At 44.8% G+C, this 27170-nt stretch overlaps 1 protein-coding gene across 3 annotated transcripts in view; it reads left to right on the top strand.

Annotated features, from left to right (window-relative positions):
* Nucleotides 1–24733, top strand: part of ATP2B4 (ATPase plasma membrane Ca2+ transporting 4) — a 92926-nt gene extending 68193 nt beyond the window's left edge. The window contains exons 14-22 of one of the 3 annotated variants that reach the window (XM_060091095.1): nucleotides 47–134; nucleotides 793–899; nucleotides 5652–5843; nucleotides 6299–6512; nucleotides 8087–8298; nucleotides 9300–9407; nucleotides 11403–11579; nucleotides 15244–15351; nucleotides 19955–24733. In XM_060091095.1, the coding sequence (XP_059947078.1) occupies nucleotides 47–134; nucleotides 793–899; nucleotides 5652–5843; nucleotides 6299–6512; nucleotides 8087–8298; nucleotides 9300–9407; nucleotides 11403–11579; nucleotides 15244–15351; nucleotides 19955–20269 (1521 nt within the window). In that variant the 3' untranslated portion in view covers nucleotides 20270–24733. Of the gene's footprint in view, nucleotides 1–46; nucleotides 135–792; nucleotides 900–5651; nucleotides 5844–6298; nucleotides 6513–8086; nucleotides 8299–9299; nucleotides 9408–11402; nucleotides 11580–15243; nucleotides 15425–19954 lie in introns of all 3 variants that reach the window. The other 2 variants (XM_060091094.1, XM_060091093.1) reach the window with 2 other exon arrangements.
* The last annotated feature ends 2437 nt before the right edge of the window (nucleotides 24734–27170 follow it).

The raw sequence follows: 27170 nt of genomic DNA, 5'->3' as shown, positions 1-27170 counted from the left end.
GGCTGTTCTGAGCTTGACTGACCCAGGTGTGGTCTGGTGTTGGCAGGTAGAGCAAGAAAAGCTGGACAAGATCTGGCCTAAGCTCCGGGTGCTGGCGCGATCCTCCCCCACTGACAAGCACACACTGGTGAAAGGTGAGGTTGGTTCCTGAGTAGGTGCCTAGGATAGAGGAAGGCAGGTGGGGATGAGCACAGGTAAGAGTCATCAACCAAAGCAACTCTCCTGTCCTGAGTAGGGGGGTCCTAGGAGAGCTTCCCCGCTCATGGGAAGAACATACAGTTTAGCAAACATCTGAGGCCCTGGTGAGTATAAGATACATAATATAATAAAGTTGTTTTTAAACATTATCCTATCTTGTTTGTTGATAGTACTGTGAATTAGACAGTACAAGTTAAGCTAGTCCCATTTTGCAAATAAGGAAGTTTGAGACTGAGACAACAAGTGACCTATCCAAACTGCCCAACTGGTAAGTGGAAGTGTTACCATTCAATCCCTGGGTCTCTGCCTTCAAATCATCCAGTGCTTTTTCCACCACATAATAGCTGCCTTGGGGCACCGGACAGGATATTCGACAAGGTCAGACTTTCTTAGCTTAGAGTGCTACCCGTGAAACAATTTACTGCCATCGGGTGACACTATAGAACCTCTAGCATAGGGAAAAAAAGGAGGAAAGAGTGTAGAAAGGGAGGTGGCGGTAGGGACAGGAGAGGAAGACCAAAAAACTGCCTTTCATGGGGAATTGGCCTCAGATGGCACATGTGGAGCTCACTGTAGTGTGTCTGTTTTTCCTAGGCATCATCGACAGCACCGTTGGGGAACAGCGGCAGGTGGTGGCCGTCACTGGGGATGGCACAAATGATGGGCCGGCTCTGAAGAAAGCAGATGTTGGTTTTGCCATGGTAAGCAGCTCAGCGTAGTGTCTCTCTCTGCTGCAAGCTGCCTCCTCCAGTGGGCAGCCAGGACAGGCTTCTGGTAACCTGCTGCTTCCTGTACCTTCACATCCCCCTTTGTGCTCTTTCTCTGACTCCATCTCTCCTACGTACCTGGCCAATAATAATATGTATAATGAGGGACCCATCAAGTATGAAGGCAGGGAAATCATGAGGTATCATTACCCAGCAAAGCAAGACCAACTGAAACTTGCTCATAAACATGATGATATTGTCTGCCTAGGCACACTATAGAAAATTCACATTCTAGGGCCTCCCTGGTGGCGCAAGTGGTTGAGAGTCCGCCTGCCGATGCAGGGGATACGGGTTCGTGCCCCGGTCTGGGAGGATCCCATATGCCGCGGAGCGGCTGGGCCCGTGAGCCATGGCCGCTGAGCCTGCGCGTCCGGAGCCTGCGCGTCCGGAGCCTGTGCTCCGCAACGGGGGAGGCCACAACAGTGAGAGGCCCGCATACCGCAAAAAAAAAAAAAAAAAAAAAAAGAAAATTCACATTCTATATGGAAAATGTGCACTCTATAGTTAGCACTGTTCGTCACTCTGCTTTTCACCTGTGAGGCCCGGAGCATCAGAGTCACTTGGAAAGTTCATTTAAAATCATATATTCCAAGGTTCCACAGTCGGCTGTCTTGATTCAGTAGCATCTGAGCTGGGTCCCAGAAGTGTTTGGATTTTCTGAACAGGTACACTTATTGATTCTAATGCTCAGGGACATTTAGAAGTCCCCAGATTGCAAAGTACATTCTCACACTCAAGTAACTTATGATTGTAAGCTTCCCATACACATTGAACTGTTGGTGAGTTTTAAGCAGTGGAAGAAGATTCAAGAAGAAATCTGTCTTTAGGGTGCTCTCTTTAACCAAAAGATAAATTTTAAAAGTTTTTACTCTAGGAAATTTCAAGAATATACAAAAATAGAATAGTTTATTGAATCCTCATGTATCTGTCACCCAGCATCAAATATCAACACTTGGCCAATCTTGGCCCACACATACACATTTCCCCATCTCCACCTGAATTACTCTGAAGCATATCCAAGATATTATATCATTTCATCCAGTATATGTCTCTGGAAAATATATATGTAGCAATAAAATATCTAAAAGAATCATAGTACCATGGTCTCACAACAAAATTGATTCCTTACTGTCATCAGATATCTAGTCAGTGTTCACATTTCCCCAAATGCTTCATAAATGTTGTTTTTGTAGATTGTCTAAATCAGAATGCAGACAAGATCCATACATTGCAGTTGGTTGATGTATCTCTTGAATCTATTAATCTATAACAGTATTTCCTGAAGTGTGCTCTTCCAACTCTACCTGGAAACCTATAGAAATGCAGATTCTCAGGCCTCACCCCGGATCTACTGAATCAGAAAGCTTGGAGTTGGGGCCCAGCAGTCCATGTTTTAACAGTCCCTCTGGGTGATTCTGACACATCCTAAAGTTTGGCAACCACTGACCCTATAGGATCTATGTGTCAGGGGGACTCAGCATACAGTTGTACTTATGGTTAAGATTCAGTCCATTGGTACAGTAAGAATCTAGTAAGGCAGAAAGTCACAGGTAGAGTCTGGAATCCACACGCAGGGTCCCTTATGATCTCTTCCTCCCATGAGGGGTCACAAAGAGCACCTTCTTCCCCCAGCAATGAAAATGCAGCAGTACATGTGATGTTTCTGCCCAGAGAAACCCACCAGAGACTTGGTGTCCTAGGTTTTTATTGGGGTTGGTCGTATAGGCACCTTCTGCCTAGCACGTGCTAAGATTCCAGACTTCCAGAAGGAAGCAGGTTTTCAGTGGAAACCATATGTTTGGGCACAGTCTAGGCACAGTGAGTCACTAATTAATTTTCAGTTAATTGTTGACTGAGAGCCAAGTGTTCAGGTGCTAGTCGAGGGCCAACCTTGCAAACAGGACTTTCTCAAGAAAGCAGTCTCAGGACTGCTATGTTAACTCTTTTCTGCACAATCCCTTTCCTTCTTTTTTTCTAGCTACTTAGTTTTGAAGGAATAAGGTTGTTTTTCTACATAGAATATCCCATGGCAGGGATTTTGTTGATTGTATCCCTATAGTGTCCTTTAACCTGTTCTTTTAGCCCTTGTATTTCCTATAAAGTAGTACTTAGTTCTATGAGCAATCAGACTCTACATCCCATCTTTCATTAGGGGTTGCAAAATGACAATGTTCTGATTTTCTTTATTTATTAACTTGAATACTTCTGTAAAAAGAAATTTGCCCTCGTCGACTATTTGGTTACTGTGAGGTTCACTTCCTACATGAAAGACAGGTTAAATGCTTGATTTTTTTTCCCTTTATTTACCAGTTTTCAAAATAATGCGTTGACTTTTTAGGATCCTCCAAAGGTGACCAATGAATTGTTCACTTTTAAAAATTCACTAAACTACTCTACTAAAAGTTAATTGTCTGTTTTTTAAAAATATCATTATGAGCTCATGGTTTTAAGTATATGTGACATGTTTTGATCCATTGCCCTTATTATTATTATGATGTTTATACTGACCCATCATTAGCCTCTTCAACACTGCTAAGTCCTTTGGGTACAACCTCAGTTGTCTTTAATAGCTTTCTTGGTCACTTGCATGATAAGATGTTCCAGATTCATCATGCATATTTCTTGTCCTAGATCTAGAATCATCCACTTCTCAAAGGAGTTCTGCTTCATTTCAGTGAGAAATGATATTCAGAGAACACAATCTGAATGTCAGGATGTTCCTTACTTCTGAGTCAATTATTGTTTCTAGAACTTTTCAGTGGACAAAGCTAGGAAATATGTCTTTTATGTCTCTTTTTGTTTTTGTGTTTCTTTGTTTTAAAGATAAATACTTCATGAATTCATATTGGCACTTCCAATTCAAATTTAGAATTCTAGAACTCTAACTTCCTATTTTACTTCCCTGATTTTATATTTATCACTTAAGCTGAAAAGTTTGATTCCTAATGGCATTAACATAATTATTATTTGCTTTATCCTAAAATATATGTAATAGTCTCAAAATAGCAATAATAATACAATTACTCTACTAAAAACAGTTAAAGATTTTTCTTGTGGTTCTTTTAATCCTGTAGGTATATCCTACTATATCCTAACATCAAGTTACTGTGTTTTTCAAAAAGTCATTTGGAACTTTTCCCTTGGTATGGTTGTGCTACCAACTGGTTATACCAGTTCATTTATATCATGGGGTTTTTTTTTCTTCCATTTTTGAGATTGCTTATTTTAAGCTTAATTTTGTTTTATACTTGTATAAAGTAGTTACATAATTCTAAAGTAAAATATACCAACAAGGTCTATTCATAGAAGTCTAGCTTCTATCCCTAACACCTCCACCCTGTTGCCTCCTTTTTAATCCCACAGATAACTTACTTCTTTGATTTTTGGTTTATCTTTCTGTTTGCTCCTTTAAAATACAGTCAAATGCGTAGTATATTTATATCCCACTCTCTTAGATAAGTGATAATTATCTATATTTATCTATATACACACTATATACTCTTTTTTCCACTTTGCTTCTTTTCATTTAACAACCTAACTTAGAGATTATTCTGCAGTAGTACATATATAAAGATACTCTTTCTTTCTTTCTTTTTTTCTTTCTTTCCATCCTTTCTCTTTACAGTGCATGGTACAGCATTGTGTGGATGTGTTACAGAACTTTTTGATGGGGAAATTGAATTGTATAGTCTATCTAACAGATATTCATTTGTTGCAATCTGGATAGGAAAATAATACTACCAGGTAAATGGTACAAATAATCTACTAGTGCAGGTCAGATTCACAAACAAGCCCCTCTGTAGGTTATAGGGATTGTAAGACATGGAATAGAAGAATAGGCTGGGGATATTAGGGACAGCTTTGCCAAGCAAGCGGGGCTTAATTAATTGAATGGAACCTTAAGGACAGATAGGATTTAAATAGATGGGGAAAGAGGATGTTCCAGGCTTGGAGAAAAGGGTGTAAGTAGAAGACTGGACTCTAGAAGTGAATGAGAGATTCAGGGAATTGTGAATAAAGCAGTAGGTTTTGAGCAGAAAGATATAGCAGGTTGGAAAATGAACCAGAGTTCACTTGTTGAGGGCTTTGACTACCAGACTAGAAAGTTTACTGTTCCTAAAACACTGCTTTCAACCACTGATCTGTCTATTTAGAAACCTTTAGTGGTTCCCCAGTGACAGGATTTTGAATAAGGACAGGACATCTGAACTGTACTGCCAGACTACTCCTCCTGGGAAAAAATGTAGAGTAACTTCAAGGTGCGGGGGAGATAAGGATTTAAATGAGATATTGGCAGTGGCAAAAGAAATTTTAAAATTTAGAGGTAAAACAGATAGGACTTTTTCCCTATCTTCTAATTATTTTCTAAGATGGGGAAGTAGGAGGGACGGGAGAAAGGAATATCAGAGATAACTGTAATTTCCAGTCTGAGTTCAGGAGTAAGGTGGTGGCATCATGGCCCAGTCCCCTTTCGCACAGAGTGACAGTGACACATTTTCCCTTCATTTTCTTTGGGAGAGAAGACGGCTCAAAATATGGTGGTTTAGTCTGTAGGATTTGTGTGGCTAGTGTGCCCTCTAGTGTTTATGCTGAGTTCTGAAGCTTCTTGGAGGTCAAGATACGAGTTCAGAATGTACATGAATTTTGTCCAGTTCCTCACTGTTTTCCTTCCCCTTCTTACCTCAGGGTATTGCAGGCACGGATGTGGCAAAGGAGGCCTCTGACATCATCCTAACAGATGACAACTTCACCAGCATCGTGAAGGCAGTGATGTGGGGACGAAACGTCTACGATAGCATCTCCAAGTTCCTACAGTTCCAGCTCACTGTCAACGTGGTGGCTGTGATTGTGGCCTTCACTGGAGCCTGTATCACCCAGGTGAAGGGAATGTGGGGTGAGCTGAGATGGGAGGGATGAGGCTGGGGCTAAGGAACAAGGGGTGTGGGGTACAGTATGTCGACTGAGGAGTAAGGAACAGAGTTTCCGAAGGGGTGTTGGGGCAGGAATAGCTCTACTAGGTCTCCATCTGCTCATGTGGGATGATGATAATTTATCTACCATTAATGTAGTACTCACATGTTAGCCAGTGTGATGAGCACTTATATGTAGTTTCTCTGTTCTTCAAAAACAACCTTGCAAAGTAGGTATTATCCCCATTTTACAGGTGAAGAACCCAAGGCTCAAAGAGGTTAAATAAGTTTCTCAATGTCACTCAGCTAATAAATGGTGGATAGCAGGAGGTAGGCCATTTCAAGGGCAAAGATGAGGCTGATGAATGAGGTGGGGGGTGATCTCCAAGGAGAGCTAAAAGGAGTGGTTCTTCTTCCCACCAGGATTCCCCACTGAAAGCCGTGCAGATGTTGTGGGTTAATCTCATCATGGACACTTTTGCCTCATTGGCCCTGGCCACAGAGCCTCCTACAGACTCTCTGTTGAAGCGTCGCCCCTATGGCCGAAATAAGCCTCTGATCTCACGCACTATGATGAAGAACATCTTGGGTCACGCCGTCTATCAGCTCACTGTCATCTTTTTCCTTGTCTTTGCCGGTGAGCCGAGGCGGGGGTGGGCGGCGGCGTTTGGAGTGCTAGAGGGAGATGGGGGCAGAGAGGAGCCCAAGGAAAGAAAGTAGCAGGGAGCAAGCTGAGCACAAGATGGGAATGATAGCAGCTTCACTTACTGAGTGCGTCCTCTGTTCCTGCTACGTGGTGCATTGTGCCACTTTATTACTCCTTTTAAGAATCTCCGTAAAAAGAAATGAAATTGAGTTATTTGTAGTGAGGTGGATGGACCTAGAGTCTGTCATACAGAGTGAAGTAAGTCAGAAAGAGAAAGACAAATGCCATATGCTAACACATATATATGGAATCTAAGAGGAAAAAAAAAAAAAAGGTCATGAAGTACCTAGGGGTAAGACAGGAATAAAGACACAGACTTACTAGAGAATGGACTTGAGGATATGGGGAAGGGGAAGGGGAAGCTGTGACAAACTGAGAGAGTGGCATGGACATACATACACTACCAAATGTAAAACAGATAGCTAGTGGGAAGCAGCCGCATAACACAGGGAGATCAGCTAGGTGGTTTGTGACCACCTAGAGGGGTGGGATAGGGAGGGAGACACAAGAGGGAAGAGATATGGGAACATATGTATATGTATAACTGATTCACTTTGTTATAAAGCAGAAACTAACACACCATTGTAAAGCAATTATACTCCAATAAAGATGATAAAAAAAGAAAAAGAATCTCCAAAGGGTGGCTTTATGTTACCTTTTTTTTAGATCATAAAACTGAAGCTTAAGTCACATATTGAGTAAATAGTGGCACGAAGATTCAGACCTATGTCTGCCAGACTCGTGCACATAGTTCTACCACAATGCAGCACTACGAAAAGGCAAATAGTGATGGAGCAAACTGAGGGAGAAGGTCAGAAATGTTGAGGGACTTCCCTGGTGGTCCAGTGGGTAAGAATCCGCCTTCTAATACAGGGGACACGGGTTCGATCCCTGGTCGGGGAACTAGGATCCCACATGATACATGGCACAGCCAAAAAAATTTTTAAAAAACGGGGGGAGCTTCCCTGGCAGCACAGTGGTTAAGAATCCTCCTGCCAAAGCAGGGGACACAGGTTTGAGCCCTGATCCGGGAAGATCCCATATGCCGCAGAGCAACTAAGCCCATGTGCCACAACTACTGAGCCTGTGCTCTTAGCCCACGAGCCACAACTACTGAGCCCGTGAGCCACAACTACTGAAGCCCGCGTGCCTAGAGCCTGTGCTCTGCAACAAGAGAAGCCACCACAATGAGAAGCCCACGGACCACAATGAAGCATAGCCCCCGCTCAACGCAACTAGAGAAGGCGCAGGCACAACAACAAAGACCCAACACAGCCAAAAATAAGTAAATAAATAAATAAGATTTATTAAAAAAAAAAAAAAAGAAATGTTGAGACCAGGGCTAACACAGAAAATATTTGATGACTGTTGTGGTTCGGATACTGACCAGTTAGAATGGACACCAGTCATAAGCAACCAGTGAGGCCATACTCAAGTGTTCTGACTCAACCTGAACCCTCCCTGAGAGCATACTTATCCTCCAATGCATCCCTTCTCTCAACTAGGTGAGAAATTCTTTGACATTGATAGTGGGAGGAGAGCACCTCTGCATTCACCACCCAGCCAGCACTACACCATTATTTTCAACACGTTCGTGCTGATGCAGCTCTTCAATGAAATCAACTCCCGCAAGATCCATGGAGAGAGGAATGTCTTTTCGGGCATCTTCCGCAACCTCATCTTCTGCTCTGTGGTCTTGGGCACATTCGTCAGCCAGGTGGGATTCTAGCTGGAGTTGAGATAGGAGGTCTGGGAGGATAAAGGCCCGAAGCTGGGGGCCAGGATTCCCTGAGCGCCCGGGGAAAGGAGTGAGGGAGTGATGGGGACTCAGGCTGTGGGTTGAACACTTTGGGGTTCCCAAATGCTTTCGTTTGCTCATTGCTCTCGAATTGGATCCTGCTGTGTCAAGTGCTCCAGTGCAAGGCAGCATGTTGGTAGTGAATAAAATAAAATTTGTGGAATCCTTTCCTTATCTTTCTAAAACACAGCAATTTCACATAGCGACCAGGAGGAAGATCACTGTCTTCTAACCCCTTTCCATGCCTCCTGCCAGCATACTTGAAACGTGCATGCAAGTGCTATATGGGATCTCTCCCTGTCCCTCCTTGCCCCTTTGTTCTGAAAGGGCTCATGGTAGAAAATGGTACGCAATTCAGGGAAAAGTAGAAGATGTGGAATGTTGCCATATGTAGTTGACAGATAAGCCTGATGTGGGCTCCTTCTGTGGGAAGTGGGGTCAAGGGCATGGCTGCCCTGGTGGTGAAAGGATTGAGCCCCTTCCTTCTTGCCCCAGTCAGAGGTACACTAAGACACCTGCCAATACAAGAGGTTATGAGCCTGCCCTGTAACAAAAGAGCTCCTGCCTCACTCTTATTTGCCCCACTCCTAAATTCCTCTTCTCCATCACTGTGCCTTCTCTTTGTCACCTACTGGCTTTAGTCACAAGAAGCCTCCAGCTCCCCTTGATCCCCCAGCCTTTGCATTAATAATGTTCATAGTAGCTGTATCTGTCTCCCCATCAGAGCGCTCTATAAAGACTGTGTCTGTCTTCCCTTCTCCCCACCTGGATCTCTCCTTTCTCCTTCCCCAACAAGCAGATCAGGGTTTACACCACAGGGATCCTGGAGTAGGGTGGCTGACGTGGCTTTTGATGGCCTTGACTGGAGGGCTGGCTACCTGTTACCTCCCAATGATGGGCTGCCTCTTTCTCTGTTCTAGATTATCATTGTGGAATTTGGGGGGAAACCCTTCAGCTGTACGAACCTCACCCTGTCCCAGTGGTTCTGGTGTCTCTTCATCGGTTTTGGAGAATTGCTGTGGGGCCAGGTGAGTACGGGCACACCCTCCCCGTGCAGTCACATGGCCGGCAGACGCCCCCTTCCCTAGACGAGATGGAACGAGCAACTGTGGAGACACCCAGCTCCTCGCCTTCATATTCTTCTTCCCTCTTCTCTCTACCACCAGGTTTTCAAGTTCTTTCCATCTTGTAGGATCCCAAAGAATGATCAGTGCCCATCCCTTCAGAGGCTTCTGATCTCTTCTCTAATCATGCCTGGAGACAGACAAATCCCTTAGCTTCTCTGAGATGGAAGTGGACATTTTCAATGGAATTTTGCTAAAAAAAAAATTAAGTGTCTTGGAAGTAGAAGAGTTTGCAAAGCATATGTCTTCAGTGAAGCCGCAGTCTGGCCGTGAGCTTCTGCTGTGCTGCCATAATGTAGGGCTCCCTTGCCTCTTCTGTTTCTCACCATCGCCTTAACCAGGATGGGTGCCTGACTGTCATCTAAGATAAATCCAGACTCACAAGGTCTCTAGAGAAACAGTATAGCATATGGGTCAAAGCACAGACTTTGGAACCAACTCTCTAGGTTTGAATCCCGGTTCTTCTTTTTACGAGCTGCATCATAGTGAGCGAGTTTATTAGCAACTCTGCCTCGGTTTCCTCAACTCCGGATAACAGGATCATTGTGAATCATTGTTAACCAGCGTATCAGTTTCAATACAGAAATGACTTAGAACGATGTCTAGTACCCTGTAAGCACTCAATAAATGTTAGCTATTAATATTCTAATAATATAATCAGGTTTGATAAGAGTTTCATTCCCTCCCTAATACCACTTTGCGAGTCCCTCTCACCCTCAGCTCTGGCCTGGCCTTTACCTCTGCTTGCAGACCCCAGGTCTCTACTGATTGGTGCCCAGCCACCTGGGTAATGGAGGCTTTGCTCTAACTGGCCCCAAAGATCCCTCCCTAGGGCTGCAGGCTTTCCCCCATAGACCTGCTAGTTGTTTCTTTCAGAGCTCCTAGATGCCTCCCTGATTAATCCCTATCCCCGTTCCTAACACAAGTCCTTCCACCATGCTCTGTTTGCTGAAGTTTATTTACCAGTGGGTCCCTAAAGCACTTCTACACTTGGGTGGAGCTTGATTATTTCACGTACTGTTTGAAACTCTCACCTGGGTCTAGTCTCACATGTGGCCATGTGGCCTTGATGCCAGGTAACAACAGCCTTCCTTCTGTATCACAACAGCTCCTAACATCTAAAAGCAGAACGTGGACATTCTTTCTATTTCAAACACTTGACTCCATGTTGGACTGCTCACACAGCCCCCCTTTCCCAGCTAAGCCCTTGTCTTATTTGTAAAGGAGAACTGACTGACAGCTTGTAGAGTGATTTATTTTGAATTGCAAGCCCCAACCTACTGCTCCATGTCTTCTGATAATACTCATATGTCCCTTCTTCTATGGGCTATCCCACCCAGTTCCTCACCCCAAGCCCAAGAAAATTTTTAGTATCCTCTCACTATAGTTTTATAAAAGAGGAATTACTTAGCATATGGTAACTAAGAAGAGGGTCATTCCCCTCCAACACCCTTCTTTTCCCCTTGCCCATACACATACATTTTGACCATCCTGTCTCCAGACTTTTTTTCTCCCAGGTCCTTGTCTCTGTCTCTTCCTACTGTGTATCACGCATTATGGTTCTACTTCCTTTAACAGACAGATGGCAAAATGCAAAGAAAGAACTGAGACAGGAGGAAGAGAATGAAGTATATAACAAGGCAGATGGCTGGTCAAATACTAGAATATATGTTCTCCTTTGTACGTCCACAAATACAGAAAATCTTCCTGAGGGCCTGACAGCTGGTAGGCACTTGGCAAATGCTTGCCTGAATGGGTTGGCACTTTTCCCACTGCTTTCCCAGTGGGAAGGTTGATAGGGCAAAGAGTGACCTACCCAAGGGCCTGACCCATAAAGTTGAGTGACAGCTCTTCTTGCCCTGATTCTAGTGTCTACCCTTTTGCTGCACCTGTCCTCAGGTCATCTCCACAATACCTACCCAATCCCTGAAGTTCCTAAAGGAGGCTGGGCATGGCACCACCAAAGAGGAGATCACCAAGGATGCTGAGGGGCTGGACGAGATTGACCATGCAGAGATGGAGCTGCGCCGAGGCCAGATCCTCTGGTTCCGGGGCCTGAACCGTATCCAGACTCAGGTACTGTGATAGTGGCCTATCCTCGCCCTGGGAGAAGGAATCTCCCCCATCTTTCTTGGGAGGTGTTGGGAGGGCAGCAGTTCTTGCTGGCCAACGTCTCTCCTCTTCCTAAGGCCCTCTCACTGGTGGGCAGCCCGAGCTCCCTTGCTTCAGGACAGACAGGCAGAGGCGGTGGTATGGGCTCCTCTGAGAGGAGAGTGATCATGGGGGGCCGAGAACACGGGACACTAACTGCTAGCATCATCCTCTAGCTTTGGGTTCGTCTGAAGCCCACTTCCCTCTGTCGGGTGGGCCATCTTCCTGCATAAGGTCTCTTGTAAGCACTAGGCCTAACCTCAGGGTGGGAAATGTTCAGAGTCTTTCCTGACCCTGCAGAGGGAAGGATTTAGACAGTATCTATGCCAGCATCCCCAGCAGACATTTACTGTATATCCTCAAGCTGCTACTAGGGGAATGTAGATGTTATCTGGATTGATCTTTGTAAAAGAAACTCACTCTCTTATGTCTTCCCCACTCAAAATTTAAGGCCATGGTGGGGAATCTGATGGCTAAGTGTATTTAAACGACAATAGTCTCTCAGTGCCCAAGTATCTTTTACAGGATTCAGACTTGCTTCCCAGAAAGGAAGAAGCTATAATTTCTTCAAACCTTTTCCCTTCCTGCAATTTCTAAAATGGGATAGAAGCTGCTCCTGCTGCTATTAAGTCCCCTCCTATAGCCCTACAGTAACTTTTTTCCCCCACTTCCTGTGCAGCAACTGTAACTACCTTCTCCTGGGTAAATGCGCTGATCTAGACATTGATAGTCCTATCACTTTCCCTGTTCTTACCCCACATACCTCTATTGTGTTAGCCCTGAGATTTCCCATCTCAAGGAATTGAAATCCCCAAGTTCTCAAAGGTGTTCACCAGAGAACAGGCCCATCCCTCTTTGCTGATTGGCTAGAGATCCCAGCAGTAAATTTCACTCTCTGAAATTAACCTTGCAGATGGTTTCAAAAGTTCCCTAGTGGAGCCCACCACTTCCTAGGGAAAAGGTGAAATGAATAGTCTAAGCTAAATACAGTAGTCCCCCGCTTATCCGTGGCTTTACTTTCCTTGGTTTTAGTTACCCGTGGTCAACCACAGTCTGAAAATATTAAATGAAAAATTCCAGAAATAAATAACTCATAAGTTCTAAATTGCATGCCATTCTGAGTAGCTGATGAAATCTCACCACCCCCCCACTCTGTCCTGCGCTGGACATAAGTCATCCCATTGCCTATCACATCCTCGCTATATAAGCTACCTACCCATTACTCTAGGAAAAAACATAGTATATACAGTGTTCATCACCATCTGCAGTTTCAAGCATCCACTGAGGGTCTTGGAACATATCCCCCACGGATAAGGGAGGACTACTGTAGCAGCTGGGAATTTGTCTCCTACAGACAAGACAACAGATGGAAATGGGAAAGCAGGGCTAGGGAGGGGAGCACTGGGGCTCCTTTCCCCTCTCTTGAGTTCCCCCTCCCAGAGAGGGAAATCCACATGGGACCTGCAAACACTACCTCAGCATGTCCAGAGTTTCCACACGCACCCCTCCCTCCAGGCTGCCAAGTCCATCACGAGCAAGGGCCTCATGTGCCCAGAGAACTTGGCATCTTTGGCTCATGTCTCTAAGGCCTCAGTGCTTCCCTGTAGGTCTGCTCTTTTCAGAATAACCTGTCTGCTTTTCTTCCCTTCAGGATCTTCTGCCTCCTCTTCTACTATGTAATTTTTTTCCTAGCCAGAATGCCCTCGTTCCGGTGTCTCCTGGCTCCTTCCCAGTCTTCTCTCCTGGGGCTGAGATTCATGGATCTTCCTTCCCCTCCACTACCAATTTCCATTCCCTCGACTATATACCTCTCTGGTTTCGCTGTCTACATAGCTTTAGGTATACTACCTTTCTGTTGGAGCAAAAGGCGGTTGGACCAGAATGACATTAAAGTCTAAACTTAGGCAGCAAAGGCAACCTGTTAAAGATGCCATGATGAGCATATCTATGCCATCCCACCAGACTCCTTAAGCAGATGACTGTGCTAACCTGCATCCTGGATCCTAAAGCTCTCTCCTGGCATCAACTCTTCACCTCAGCAGGGTTCTAACGAAATTCCCTGCCATCCGATTGTTGTTCCTTGTTGTCATTCTTGCAACACTTATGGGTGGGAAGTGTTGCCAGGCTATTGTCCCATCCTGGTCCCTTTAGCTTTGGGAGAGCTAAAAGCACTAGAAAGCGGAAGGCTGGGAAACTTGAGGTCTAGAATCTTGGGAAGGTAAATCTGGGGCCCAGTTTCATTGTGGAGGTTGGGACCTTGTGACTCTAATAAGCCCTGAGGAAGGTGACTCTCCAGCCCCTTCTTCCGTGTGGCTGAACCCTCCCCACATGCAGACCTTTTCCTCTTACAGCATCAGGCTCCTCGGTCCCCTAGAACTGAAAATCGTATCATGTGATGAAGAGTGGTATTTTAGCTCAGACTTGGTCTGAGTCCAGAAACTAGCCCTAAACATTTCATGGCTTCTCAGGAAGCTTTATAAGTAAGAACAACTGTCTGACTCACACGGTACCTGCTTTCCCACCTTCTCACCTGGGGAAGTAAAGTTAGATGAGTGAAATCAGCACCTTTCCTACATCCCTGGTCAACTGGCCCTTGGTCAGGCAGAGGTCAGGGATGAGGATGGTAGGTTTGACTGAGGCCCTAGATCAAGACCGCTGTCGGGAAACAAATGGCATTCATTGCCTCTGTCTCTGAGGCGTAGGACACTGAAAACCAGAGACAACTTGTACGGGGCTAGACTAGCAGCTGCTGACCGCTGCCACCACCGCCAGCCAACTCTTCCTCCCCCAACCCCGTCTAACTGCCGAGTTCTCGTCTGCACTTGTCAGCCTCTCAGGATCTCCAGCGCGCAAATGCTACTAGTGGCATTCTCTCCACAGAGCCTGGCCACCGGGTTCCTGAGCTCCACTTTCAGGGACCTTGTCCACTTCTGCCCAAGGACAGAGAGTCTTAGAGAAGAACCCAGAAGAGGGTGAGCCCAGCAACTCATGGTCCAGGAGCCTTTCCACCATGGCACCTGTGTATGGATTACTACATGCCTCTGTTTAAACACATGAGTTGTTTTCCTGGAAAATCTGCAAAAATAGGTAGTCAATTTAATTGGTTTAGAGGTTCCTGAGCCTCAAAATTCAGTAATATATACGCTTTACCTACTATCTTAAATTGCATGCCTTATTTTTTTAAGAGTACAGGTCAAAAAAAGAAAAGAAAATACAGGTCAGAGCATAAGACAGCTGTCACTCTCTGTCAGGAATCATGAGTGGGAAAGTCCATTTAAATTTTTAGATACTTTTGGATACCAGCACACCTAAAATGTCCATCATAGGCTAAAAGGGAAGAGAAGACTGGATTCTGGCTGGGTATTTAGACTCCATGGCAAATTGTTCCTTAAATGAAGTGTGATGTGCAATTAATGTTTTTCCCCCTTCTCTTCACCATTGTTTTGTGTGTAAGGGACTCTCTCTCTTGCTGTCCCCTTTTCCCAGCTCTTTCCATCCCCCTCCCTAACCCTCTTGGACCCTCCCTTCCTCCTTCTTCACTTCTTTCTGACTGTGGAGCAAAGCTGTCTCACTTTCTGATTCTTTGCAGATCGACGTAATTAACACATTCCAGACGGGAGCCTCTTTTAAGGGAGTCCTAAAGCGCCAGACCATGGGTCAACACCTTGATGTAAAACATGTTCCTAGCTCATCCTATGTAACAGTTGCACCAGTCAAATCTCCCCCCACCACTTCTGTTGCTGCTGCTGTTTCATCTCCTACTCTGGGCAGTGAGTGATAGTCTATTATGATGCATGATTTGCTAAAATGACCACAAGAGAGCACGTGGCATTCACTTTAACCAGCTGTGGTTATCTTTTCCTTTTGGTTTTTCCCTTTGATCTTTGACTTAAGGGAAGAAAAGCGGGGCAAAAATTCCACTCCAAAACCGGGCTGTGTGCCATTTTATTTAATTTTATTATTATTTTTTTTATGTTGAAAAGCTCTTAAACCGTAACCATTTTAAAGACAGTAATCCTGTTTTCTGATTGTTCCTCTGCATTGCCTGGTCCTTCCTTGAGTTTTGTTTGTTTGTTTTACTTTACTTTGTTTGTATGTTGCTCTGTTTGAATATGTTGTTGTTCCTCTTCTCTCCTTCTGCTCCTTTGAGTCTCAACTCTGTCTCCTAAGGTTAGGTGTAAGGTTAAGCTGAATGAAGACTCAGGAAGTCTTTTGTTTTCTTTTAGGAATTTCTGAAGAGCAAACTTTTTTTTTTCCCCTTCTCCTTTCCTCTAGTTTGTTTTACTTATAGCCAGCACTTCATATCTTATTTTGCATGTAAAGTTTTAGAAACCCCTTTCTCAGCTAGCCTATCAACCGGAAACCTGTGAAGGCTCAACCTAAGATCTGGTGGATTATTGGTAGATTATTGGATTCTGGCTAATGCTTATGCCTTCCTAGTCCTGATCTTTTCACCTTCCCCAAGTGGGACACAGAGAGGAAATGGAAGGCTCTTTTCTGATAATGCTATTAAGGTATTTGGTGGGGAAGGAGTCTCTCTGTGTTAAGTATACTGTGGGCTTCCAATATCTGAGTGTTTAGTCTGTTTCTTCCTCCCCCACTCCCAGTCACCACCACCGTAACCCTGGGATGGGGGATAAAGAAAGAACAATTGCACTATCTGTGGTTCACTTGACTGTGAGTGTGTAGGTTGATCAGACTTCGCTTATCTGTTGTCTTTCTAGCCAACTCTAAGTGTTCTCATGTGAGATATGAGGGGCAGGGGGAGAGGAGGTTTATGTAGATGCATATTCTTTAGGCTCAAAGGCAGTCAAAGAACTAAGTAAGTCTTACCCTACAAATATGCAAGAGTCTCTCATTCTAGTCCTTCCATATTCCTCTCATTTCCTTTTTTCTTCTAGTTTTGTCATGTCCTTCTAACTAGTTACTGTTCTTTCTTAAATCATGCCTCTCTGTTAGGAGGGGTAGTGTCAGCTGCCCTGGTAATTTGAAGGTAGAAGGAGACTAAGGAAAAGACAGAGCCCACTGGGCTCATGTAGTAGAGTTGCTGGTGGAGGATATGGTGCAAACCCTCAAAGACTAGAAACTCAGGAGAGTCAGGCCGCACCTGCTCTTTCTCCAGCTGTGCCTTCCTATTGGAGGGCCTAGAAGTTATAGTCATGCATTTTAAAACCTATTTCCCATTCCAGAGTTCCAAATGAATTCATTTATTTATCTAACCTTCAAGTAGATAAATCTCTAAGATTTCTCTCTGTAAGAAGGTCCTAATCCCTTCTCTTCCCCTGGTTTCTGACAAAGGAGCAGAAACCTACAGAATACCAGCTGAGGAAATGGAGTCTTCATCTGTGCATTCATTGAGCTCCAGAGAGTGGCCCTTAGTCCTCATACCTAACCTAAGGTCCAGCCTGGTTTGGGCTTCTGAGCCATGAGAAAGGGTTGTCCTTCAGTCATCCACTTTCACCTGTAGGATAGGGGCCACAGAAGAGACATTTCCCAGAGACCTTGAGAGATGATGACTGGGGAAGGAAGGGTCGATTGACTGAGTGGAGAGGACCTGAAGCTTTCACAGCACCCACCTCACTATCTGTGTCTTATTCCCCATACACTGCTCATGCACCAGGCACTATGCGTCAAGAAAGGAAGATGCCACCACTTGGGGTGGATTGGTGATGATGTCGCTGTGTGATTGTTCATCGGCACATACTATATCGTCTCTGAGGCCAGTGTTGGAGTTGAGGAGCATTCTGGCACAGCCCCACCCTTCTCTCCACCTGCCAGGCCACAAGATGGTGCTCCCTAGCTCTCTGACTCCTCTTGTCTTGAGCTTCCCTTACAGGTGGCTGCTTTCCCTTTAGATTCCAGAAGTCCTGTTATCTAGCTGGATGACTGTTCCTTGCTCCCCCAAAAAAGAAATTGTCCCTATCTTTTCCATCTACCCATCCCCAATTCACTCTGTTTACCTGTAACAGTGATTGATCACCCCAACAGGTGAGAGGAAAAGCCAGCAAACAGGGATCCAGACCCCCATTCCAACTCCTATTTTTAAAAATCTGTTTTCTAGATAGGACTTCACATATAATTATTTTAACAAAGTACTCAATTGCTTCAAAAAAAATAGAAGCAGGAAGTTTGAAAATCACTGATGTTGAAGATGATCAACTCATGGTATAAAGGTACCTGTTCTCCTGTAGCACTTGTTAGAAATGTTGAGATCTGAAGAGAGAGTGAAAAGTATGGGCTATATTATCACTCCTACAGGGGGTGGTGTGTCTTTGAGTCCATTTCTTGACTAGGGCCAGGGGAGAAGGCATTGGGTTTGGGCTCACTTAATCCAAGTTGCCTTGCTCTAAGATGTTTGACATAGATCCATTAAAACTTGGGATTTCCTGCAAGCCAGATGGAACCTATATTCCATCTGATCTCACCTAAAGATAGAAAAGTAGGTCCTAACTTTCTGTGCAGCATGGTGAATGTGTGCCCAGGTTCCTTGATTCTTCTTGGCTGAAGCGTTGAGCGGATTCCATTGAGTGACAGAGTCCTTTGCCTTCTGAGCTCTGAGCACCCTCCATCCTGGGTGAGTCTGCCAGTCTGTTGCGGAGTGAGGCAAGGTAAGGAAAGCCTTAGCCGGTGGAGGCACAACTTTAATGAACCTTCTTTGTGCATTACTTTTGTAGGTTCTGTACAGTGATAGGAAACACTGAGACAAGCAATCCAGCCAGTTTATTTGCCTGCCTCTTTGGGTGCTCTGATGTCTCCACATTCTTGCCTCTTTTCCAGGAACATATTCTTTGCTTAAAGAGCAGAGTAACGAAAGATGTGCCCTATCCCAACCCTCATCATTTCTCCTTATCCCCCTCCCCACCTCAACAGTTTCTCCTGCATTACTTTCATTTCTTTTCTGAGGAAAGAACTTTGGGACAAGACTAGGATCAGCCACCTCCCAACAGCTAAAAATGTCCTAGGACCACTTTCTTTTCCCCTGGCCTCTCTCTCCAAATTCTTAGGATCCAACCTTCTCCCCTCCTCCAATTCTACCAACCCAAGTTGCAAAGCATACCTCAGCGAGGCCCCCAGTTCAGAAAAGCTGCTGCCAAAGGAGCTGCTCCCTGTGGATAAGGTGAAGGCTGGGCCCAGGGATCAATTATTGTCGATTTTTCCTCTTCTCTAAACTGAATCACTTCCTTTGTTGTGCAGTGGAACGAAGACTTTGACACTTATAGGGCAGTGCATTTCCCTTGCCCAGTCAAACCGCAAATCATTTCCTTTCCCCCATCCTCTTGGTCCACCCCATCAGAAAAGCCTCTTGTTTGTAGCACTGCCTCCTGGATGGGGTGTTTTCTGTCCTGGTCCCATCCTTTCCCTTCTCCACATAAGATCACATTCCTCTTCATAATTTACAAACAGCTGGAGAAAGCTGCACGACTGGGCACAGCTGCTGTGTGTCAGAGACATGGCCATGCGTGTCTGGCCTCATCTGAGCTGAGAGAGCGGGCCTTCTGTCAGCGTCAGGGGGAGGCATCTTTTGATGCCTGTATTCATTCACCTCTTCCAGGGGAGGGACTGAAGGAATGGAGTTCTACTTTCTTTGGGGGAAGAGGACATGGTGGAGGCTGTGGAATATAAATATATGCATGTTTCCTGACGGAAAGAGCAATTATTAAATTGGAGAGTATAAGAGTTTTCATTTCTTGCATGCTGCTGACACAAATGAAGATTGGTTTGTCTGCCTTGCTGAATGGTATTCATGGTCACTTATCACCCAAAGTGTATTGCGTGTGAATTGATATGTGTTTGGCTCTTTGAGGGTGTTAAACAGATAACTAAACTTCAGTGTGTAATTTTCCATTCCACATTCACAAAATGTTTGGCTTCAACACAAAAATCCACATGTCTGAATTATCTTTTAAGTTCGGCTATTAATTTGCACCTAGTTCCAACGTCCTTGCCCTCCATCCAAAAGAACTAATGAATCTTTTTGTTTCCTGTTTCATTTTAAGAGTGGATTGTTTGGGAATGCTAACTTTGCTTTGGGTTTTCTGCTTTTTTTTATGCAGCTTTTGAAATATTCCAGTTGTTTGCCATTACTCACTCTCCCCACCCCACCTCAGTGCTTGAAATTTGAGCCACGTGATGTTTCTAGTGTTTCATGATCTCCTCTCATACGTTTGGTTTTGGTTGTTGAGCAGTAGTGTTTTGTAGTTTGAGTTTTGTTTCTGTCCTCAAACCCCCCAGTTCCTTGTTCTACTAACCAATTCTCGCCTCCGTATTTTCTCATCCTCCTTTTCCTTCCCCTGGTGTAGATCAAAGTGGTCAAAGCATTCCATAGTTCCCTCCATGAAAGCATTCAGAAACCCAAGAACCAAAACTCCATCCACAACTTCATGACCCACCCTGAATTCGCCATAGATGAGGAGGGGCCACGAACACCACTCCTGGATGAGCAAGAAGAGGAAAATTTTGAAAAGGTCTCTAAGCCTGGGACTAGGATGCTCCCGTCGGATGGTGAGGTCACTCCACAAGCCAACAAAAACAACAATGCAGTGGACTGCTGCCAAGTGCAAATTGTTGCCTGCCACTCAGACAGCCCTCTACACAGCCTGGAGACATCAGTTTGAACTTCATTCTCTGACTCCCATTCCTGCTTTCCCTATTTCCCTTTTCATCTACCCCGTCACTAAGGGGATGATGGGACTTTCCACTGTCATGTCAGCTGCTCCCAAGTATGTGTGAACCCCCACCTGGCCGTGAAGAGGCAAGAGCACAGACCTACGAGGACTTCAGCTGAAACCTGAGTTGGGGTTTGTAGCAGGACCCAGTTAGACCCCAGGCAAGTAATGAATGGTAGATCTACTCCTTGCCTGTATCAGTTGTCATTTTTAAAGAAATGACAAGAATCCTTTTGGCATTTACTCCAACCCAGATTCTTACCAGTATTCATACCTGTGTCATCCATCTCCTCACTTCTAGATTTTTACCCTATGAGTCTGTGCTGTTTACCAGCTCAGTTAAAAGTTCAGAGTGACAAATATCCTCAAATGAAATGTGTGGAGGTAAGAATGGAAGGTACAGAATCAGCCTATAGAGTGATTGTTTTCAAACAATTTTTCCATTTTGAAAACTTATACCTTAAAGCCCTTTACCTCTTTCTGCCCTTCCAGTCAAGCCTCCCCATGGTCTCTTGGTCTTTTGTGACCATTGTCTTCCTTAGCTTCACTGATTTTTTTTTTTTTTTTAAGTTGTGATGATTAGAAAATAGAAAAGGACATGGATGAGTTAAGTCGACTTTGACCATTCTCCTTTCTGGCCCCAGTGGAGCCCTTGATTTAGTTCTAGAGGCAGATAGGTTTCTTTGTTAACCGCGTCCTTTGTAAGCAATTGAGAGCTGGTAAGAATATATTCCTGTTGTTGCCAGGTTATCTACTTCTAAACTGCCATCTTGTCAGGTGTGTGTGGTTCCTAAGTGCCAGGGAGATCAGCATTGACGTGAAGCTTGCATATATGCGGTTTGTAGTTTTTACCTGAAGCCTGAGCTTTCTCCTGTTCCTAAAGTGGTGGCAAAGGAATGAATTAAGAATGACCTTGCCTCCTAACTGGACTTGGAAAACAGACCATCAAAGTCAACTCTGTGGAGTCCTCCTCGGGGTGACCACTACTGCTTTCAAAGCCATCCACCAAGGCTCTTCCAGGGCAGGACCTGATTGTTGGGAGAGTGAGTATTGAGCAGCCTTGGGAGAGGCCAAAGTGCCATTCCAGCAGCATCTGAGCAAACCTTCCTCTCAGAAACCAGAAACCTTGAGCTTAGGTGGCTGGGGACCAGCTTTGACATGCCCTTTAGTTTTCTAATTCTACTCTTTGCCATGTCCGCCAACATCAGTCTCTGATAAGGCCCCAGCCTTTCTCAAATATTCTGATTTTTTTTTTTTTTTTTTTTTTTGCTGTACGCGGGCCTCTCACTGCTGTGGCCTCTCCCGCTGCAGAGCACAGGCTCCGGACGCGCAGGCCCAGCGGCCATGGCTCACGGGCCCAGCCGCTCCGCGGCATGTGGGATCCTCCCGGACCGGGGCACGAACCCGTGTCCCCTGCATCAGCAGGCGGACTCCCAACCACTGCGCCACCAGGGAAGCCCCCTCAAATATTCTGATTTTGAAAACATGTATCCAAAGTGGGAGGCTTCATTGACGCTTTGCCGACTTAAAGGAGCAAAAGACCCACCCTGAAAAGCTCCCCTCCTTCCACCCTCCCTCTTGCACACCCCACTCAAGCCCCCTCCAGAATGTGCTCAGTGCTGCACAGTTAAGCCCTGTGCCTTCTCTCCCTGAACACTGCCCAAAGCGTCCCCTTCCCACCTGTCTCTCAGGAGCCAGGGACTTGGCTAGGAGATTTGTTAAGTGTTCCTTAATGCAACAGGGTGGAGCCGCGCTTGCAGGATCTCCATGTCTATCCCTACCAAGCTGCTGTAAGCTCTTCCGTGTAGGGGTCCACTCCTGTCTGCCAATTCCCATCTCCCACTGGGTAAATGAAGCCTACCCCCTCTTTCTAGAGTGACGGGAGTAGGGAGAAGGGGCTTGAGGCTGTTAGGAACTGCCAAATTTCCATTTGGGAGTCAGGTGACCCGAACCTATCCTCTCTGGCCTTTTCTTCTGGATCCCTCCTCCCTCACCCTTTCACCTGAGCTGCCCTAGGAAGGAAGAATAAAGAAACAGTATCCCCTGCACATCCCTATTACTACATCAGCTACCAGATCTGATTTTGGTTTTGTAAAGGTTACATGTTTCAGTGATCTTTTCTCTGTCTTCAATACTAGTGGGGGAAAAAATAGCTCACCCAAGGCGTTGGGTGTTCACATATATATTTATTAAGTACAGTGGAAGATTTAGTTCTGTCGAGTCTTTTTATTACCTCAGATCAGTTTTTAAAACAAACTTTGGAGGCTATTTTATCATTCCTGCTCCCAAAAGACTCTCATGGTGCCTGACAGGTTACTCATGAGGGCTGGTGTCTACTTGTTTAAAGTCAATGGGGATTTTGTGTGTATTCTAGTTTCCATAGTAGGAGAGAAAATATAGAAATATTATGCAAAAAAATATAGTTTTCTTTAGATGAGAAACTGTTATTTTTTGAGTCAGCCATATGTATTTTGTTTAAAGGATTTAAAATAAAGTGCTGTCATGTAACCCTGTGGAAGGGAGCACATAACCAGCTGTTAGACATGGCAGGTGACTTATAGTATATTTGCAATCGGTTTTGAAACCAATGCACCAAACTTCCTTTCTCCAAACAGCCATCTTTATACTTAGGGGAAAAAAATTTGTTGGGTTCTAGAATGTTTTTAATATAAATTTGTTGATATGGAATTAAGTTTAAGTGTTTATGTGCATATATTTTTTATATAATTTTTTTTCCTGTTCGGTTTCAGTGATCCAACTGACAGTGAATAAATATGGCGTAAGTTAATAAAGCTTTCCCCAAAAATGGTGCTTTGGATTTGAAAAGGGTCTGATGGGGAAAAAGGGGAAATATTATCCTAGATTCCTCTCTTGATAAACCTAGAAGAGTGGGCAGTGGATTACGGATGGGAAGGAAGGCATCCAGGAAGAAGGGGCAGCCAGCAGGAAATGAGTGTGCACCCCCATGGAAATGGGTACCAGGAGCTAGTGATCAGGATCAGGGACCTCAGATAGTTTTATATTTCTTGAAGAACAGCTGGCAGAGTGGTACCCAAGACACTGGGCTGCAAGGATACTCTCTCTGATTTGGGGTTTGCATTGTTTATGGTTCTTTTCACCTCCTGTTTCCCCTGGAGTTTTCCATTAGCGACTTTTTGTGCAAGAATTTGATCTGAGGCTTCCTTCCCTCCCCTAGAAAAGTTTCACGTAATACATTAGTTGGGAGGTAGAGCTCTAAGTGGAAAAATAAAGGCTGGTTCTAGCCTGGGTGACAGTCTTGACTAGATCCTTCCCACAGGTGCCCTCTGCCCTCTGAAATGACTCTCCATCTCTAAAGGTTGTAGAGAGACCACCGAGAAATCCCGCCAGCACTTGTGAGTTCTTTAGAGTTTGTGTTCCTTCTTCCCGTTGAGCTCCAGAGGGGGGAGTCTGCACACTTAAATCTGAGTGATGACCTTACTGCCCAAAACCAGAGGGGTGTGGCAAGCTCACATGTGCCCTGAAACCTCTGAACACGTCACTTCCTTTCTTTCCTCCTTTCACTGCCTAGTGATTGAAGCAGCCCATGATGCCATCACGAAGTGTGTACTTCCTCACTCTTCCTCACTCTCCGTATCTGAGGACCACCCCACTACTGTGGTGGGGGTGGGGCACTTATAATTGTCTGCTCTTCTTAAGCCATTCCAGGCTCTTCCTCAGAAAAGACCAGACACCCTTCCATTTAGCTCAGTGCTGTCCTTTACCTTCCCAGCCCTGCTGTTGGGCCTGCTTTCCCCTTTCCTCCTGATTAGGAGAGATGGAGGGAAGTGAGCTCCCCATGACTGAATTGGCCTTTCGATCATGTTTCTCCCCATATGTATATATGCCGTATGTGAATATGCCATATATATGTGCCAACAAATCTATCTGTGTTGTTCTTTTCAAATCAGCAGATAGGAATTTTGAGTTTCTTCTTTTTTTTTTTCAGTAACTAGTATAACAGGCACTAGTATTTTTGTATAAAAGGAAAAAAAACAAAACAAAAGATTGACTATTGTGATCTGCATGACATAAACAAACAAATGGTGATATCAAAGCAATGTGTACCCCAGTGTGTGTTGCCGTAATCTGCAGTTCAGCTAAACCATGCACCCAATCTGTATTTGCATTTTGATATTATTTAAGCTCTCTGTACAATATTTTGCATGTATTTATAGGGTTCTTAGAAAAAAAAGCTATAAACTGGCAAATCTGAAATTCAAATATGTTGTTCCATTGAGAAAGGAAGAATAGAAGGGGAGTTTTAAAAGAAGGAAAAAAAAGGATAATTTTTTTGGAACCAATAAAGCTGTTGCTGATGAGCAGAAACCAAACTGTTGCACACTGAGAATAAAAACCCATGCCCACTTGAGACTGTGCTGTGCTCAATGTGTATCCACTTTTGGGTAATGTCAATGGTTGTCAGAGTTGAGAAGGGGTCTGCCACGGCTACATGGAGAGCTTACCTGTGCAAGCCCAGAACTTAGCCTGTCACTGGACCCTGACATGCTTCTCTGCCAATGCTTGCCTCTGGTGACTCGCAGCCCTGGTTGCCAGTTTCATTCCCTTGGAGTACGAGCTTTGCTCTGCCCACCTTGGTTAGAATCTGCAGTCAGAGAACTGTGAAGCTGAAGCTTTTTAAGAAAGGATGAGTTTGGAAGGATGAAAAAGAGTCAGGCTTGGCAGTCCTTTCTTTCTTTTCTTTGTTTTATTTTTTTGTTTTTAACAAAACGCCTATCGGGAAAATTAGTTTCCTGTATAGCAGCTATTCCCTATCTTTCTTCTGGGCTTCTCCAGTTCCCACCTTCCCAAAGGTTTTTGGGGAGGTTGGGAGTTTGTTTGTTGTTTGTTTTAGCTGCTCCATTCACTGGGTCTCTAGCATGCCTAATAGTAGGCCTTAGTTTCAGGTCAAAACAGCTTCCTGGCAGGTCCTTTAAGTTCTGAGCTCTCATATCTGAGAACACAGAACTCCTTCCAGCAACTCTCATCCAGGCACACAGTCAAGTTCCCTTCTCTCTTTTAAGACAGCAAGGAGGATTTCCCTGGTGGTGCAGTGGTTAAGAATCCACCTGCCAGTGCAGGGGACACGGGTTCAATCCCTGGTCCGGGAAGATCCCACATGCCGCAGAGCAACTAAGCCCATGCGCCACAACTACTGAGCCTGTACTCTAGAGCCCGTGCTCCGCAACAAAGAGAAGCTACCACAATAAGCCCACACGCCACAACGAAGACCCAACACAGCCGAAAATAAATTTAAAAATAAATAACTTTTTTTAAAAATAAAATAAATAAATAGAACAGCAAGGAAGGAAAGGACTTTGTCAGCTCCCCAAGGTATTTTAGGAAAAGTATGATGTTGAAGAATAGCCCAACTCTCCTGGCTGTTTGAACAGCCTGGTTCCAAAGGAGGAACGAGCCCTTGAAAGAGCCTTCTGTAGTGAGAAGTCTTATCCCCACTTTTCCTGCCTGTCCCAGGTTGTTCTCCACAGGCACAGCCACACTGCCCTAGTTTCTTTGAAACATGCTGGGGAGAAAATAATTAATAACCAACCAACCAAACGGGCTGGGACTTATTTGATAACAAATCTTTCACAAATCTTTCCACTGTAGCTTCCATCCCAAATACCCTTGCTTAAAAGGGGTGCAAAATACACAAAATACACACACCCGCACACACACACATACTACTAGAGTTCTTTCTAAAGCTTGGCCCTATATTTCCCCTCTTACTCTCACCTTGTCTTCGTTGGGCCCTAGAACTGTGCCTCTCTGCTACGCCAAACAGGATCTTTTTTTTTTTTTTTTTTCATTTATTTTTTGGCTGCATTGGGTCTTCATTGCTGCACGCGGGCTTTCTCTAGTTGTGGCGAGCGAAGGCTACTCTTCATTGCGGCGCATGGGCTTCTCATTGCGGTGGCTTCTCTTGTGTAGTACGGGCTCTAGGCACGTGGGCTTCAGTAGTTGTGGCACGCAGGCTCAGTAGTTGTGGCTCACAGGCTCTAGAGCACAGGCTCAGTAGTTGTGGCTCATGGGCTTAGTTGCTCCACGGCATGTGGGATCTTCCCGAACCAGGGATCGAACCCATGTCCCCTGCATTGGCAGGCGGATTCTTAACCACTGCACCACCAGAGAAGTCCACCAAACAGGATCTTAAGGATCCATACCTCCTAACCCCAGTGTGTGGTGAGGCATGAAGAAGAGCTACAAAGTAGCTTTCTGGCAGAGACCAGAGTTTCCTAAGACATTGGTCTCATGGGGTGTAAAGCCAGCTCAGCTCCTTAGGCCTAAATTACCATATGGAAAAAAAGCATGCTCTTTCCTTCCATCTTTTCCCTACCCCCGCTTCTAAAAAAAGTAGTTTCTTTGCCCTCCGTCTTTAATAATGGCTTGTGAATCTCCTCTTTCTTAGCTACCATATCCTCTCCCTGTGGTCATCGGGTTTGTTTGAAACTCTCCATCAAGACTGACTGATTCCCCCACCCCCAAGTATATACACACAACTAGGAACTCCCTGGCTTAAACTCTGGGCAAATCCAAGGATTACTCACTGGATTTGAGTGAGTAAGCTGGTTACCAACCAGTTTGCTGGTTACCAACCCCTGACCTGGGTCTCTTAGGGCATGGCCTCCATGTCACTGCAAGCAGGATAAAAATGCTATGTCCTTTACCAGCAAACTTTGAAACCCTGTTGTACATAAAACACACCTATTACTATCTCTGTGTTATGTTGTTAACATCCAGTTGTCCCCACCATGAACCTAAGCCCCGAGAAGTAATAACTAGCTAGATTCATACACCAGAATACTTTTAGCCTTGACTCTTAGCCTTTTAG

The sequence above is a fragment of the Mesoplodon densirostris genome, chromosome 2 (genome assembly GCF_025265405.1).
Source record: "Mesoplodon densirostris isolate mMesDen1 chromosome 2, mMesDen1 primary haplotype, whole genome shotgun sequence".
Lineage (NCBI taxonomy): Eukaryota > Metazoa > Chordata > Mammalia > Artiodactyla > Ziphiidae > Mesoplodon > Mesoplodon densirostris.
The sequence above is the reverse complement of the archived record's forward strand: the minus strand, read 5'-3'. Positions and strand labels throughout refer to the sequence as shown.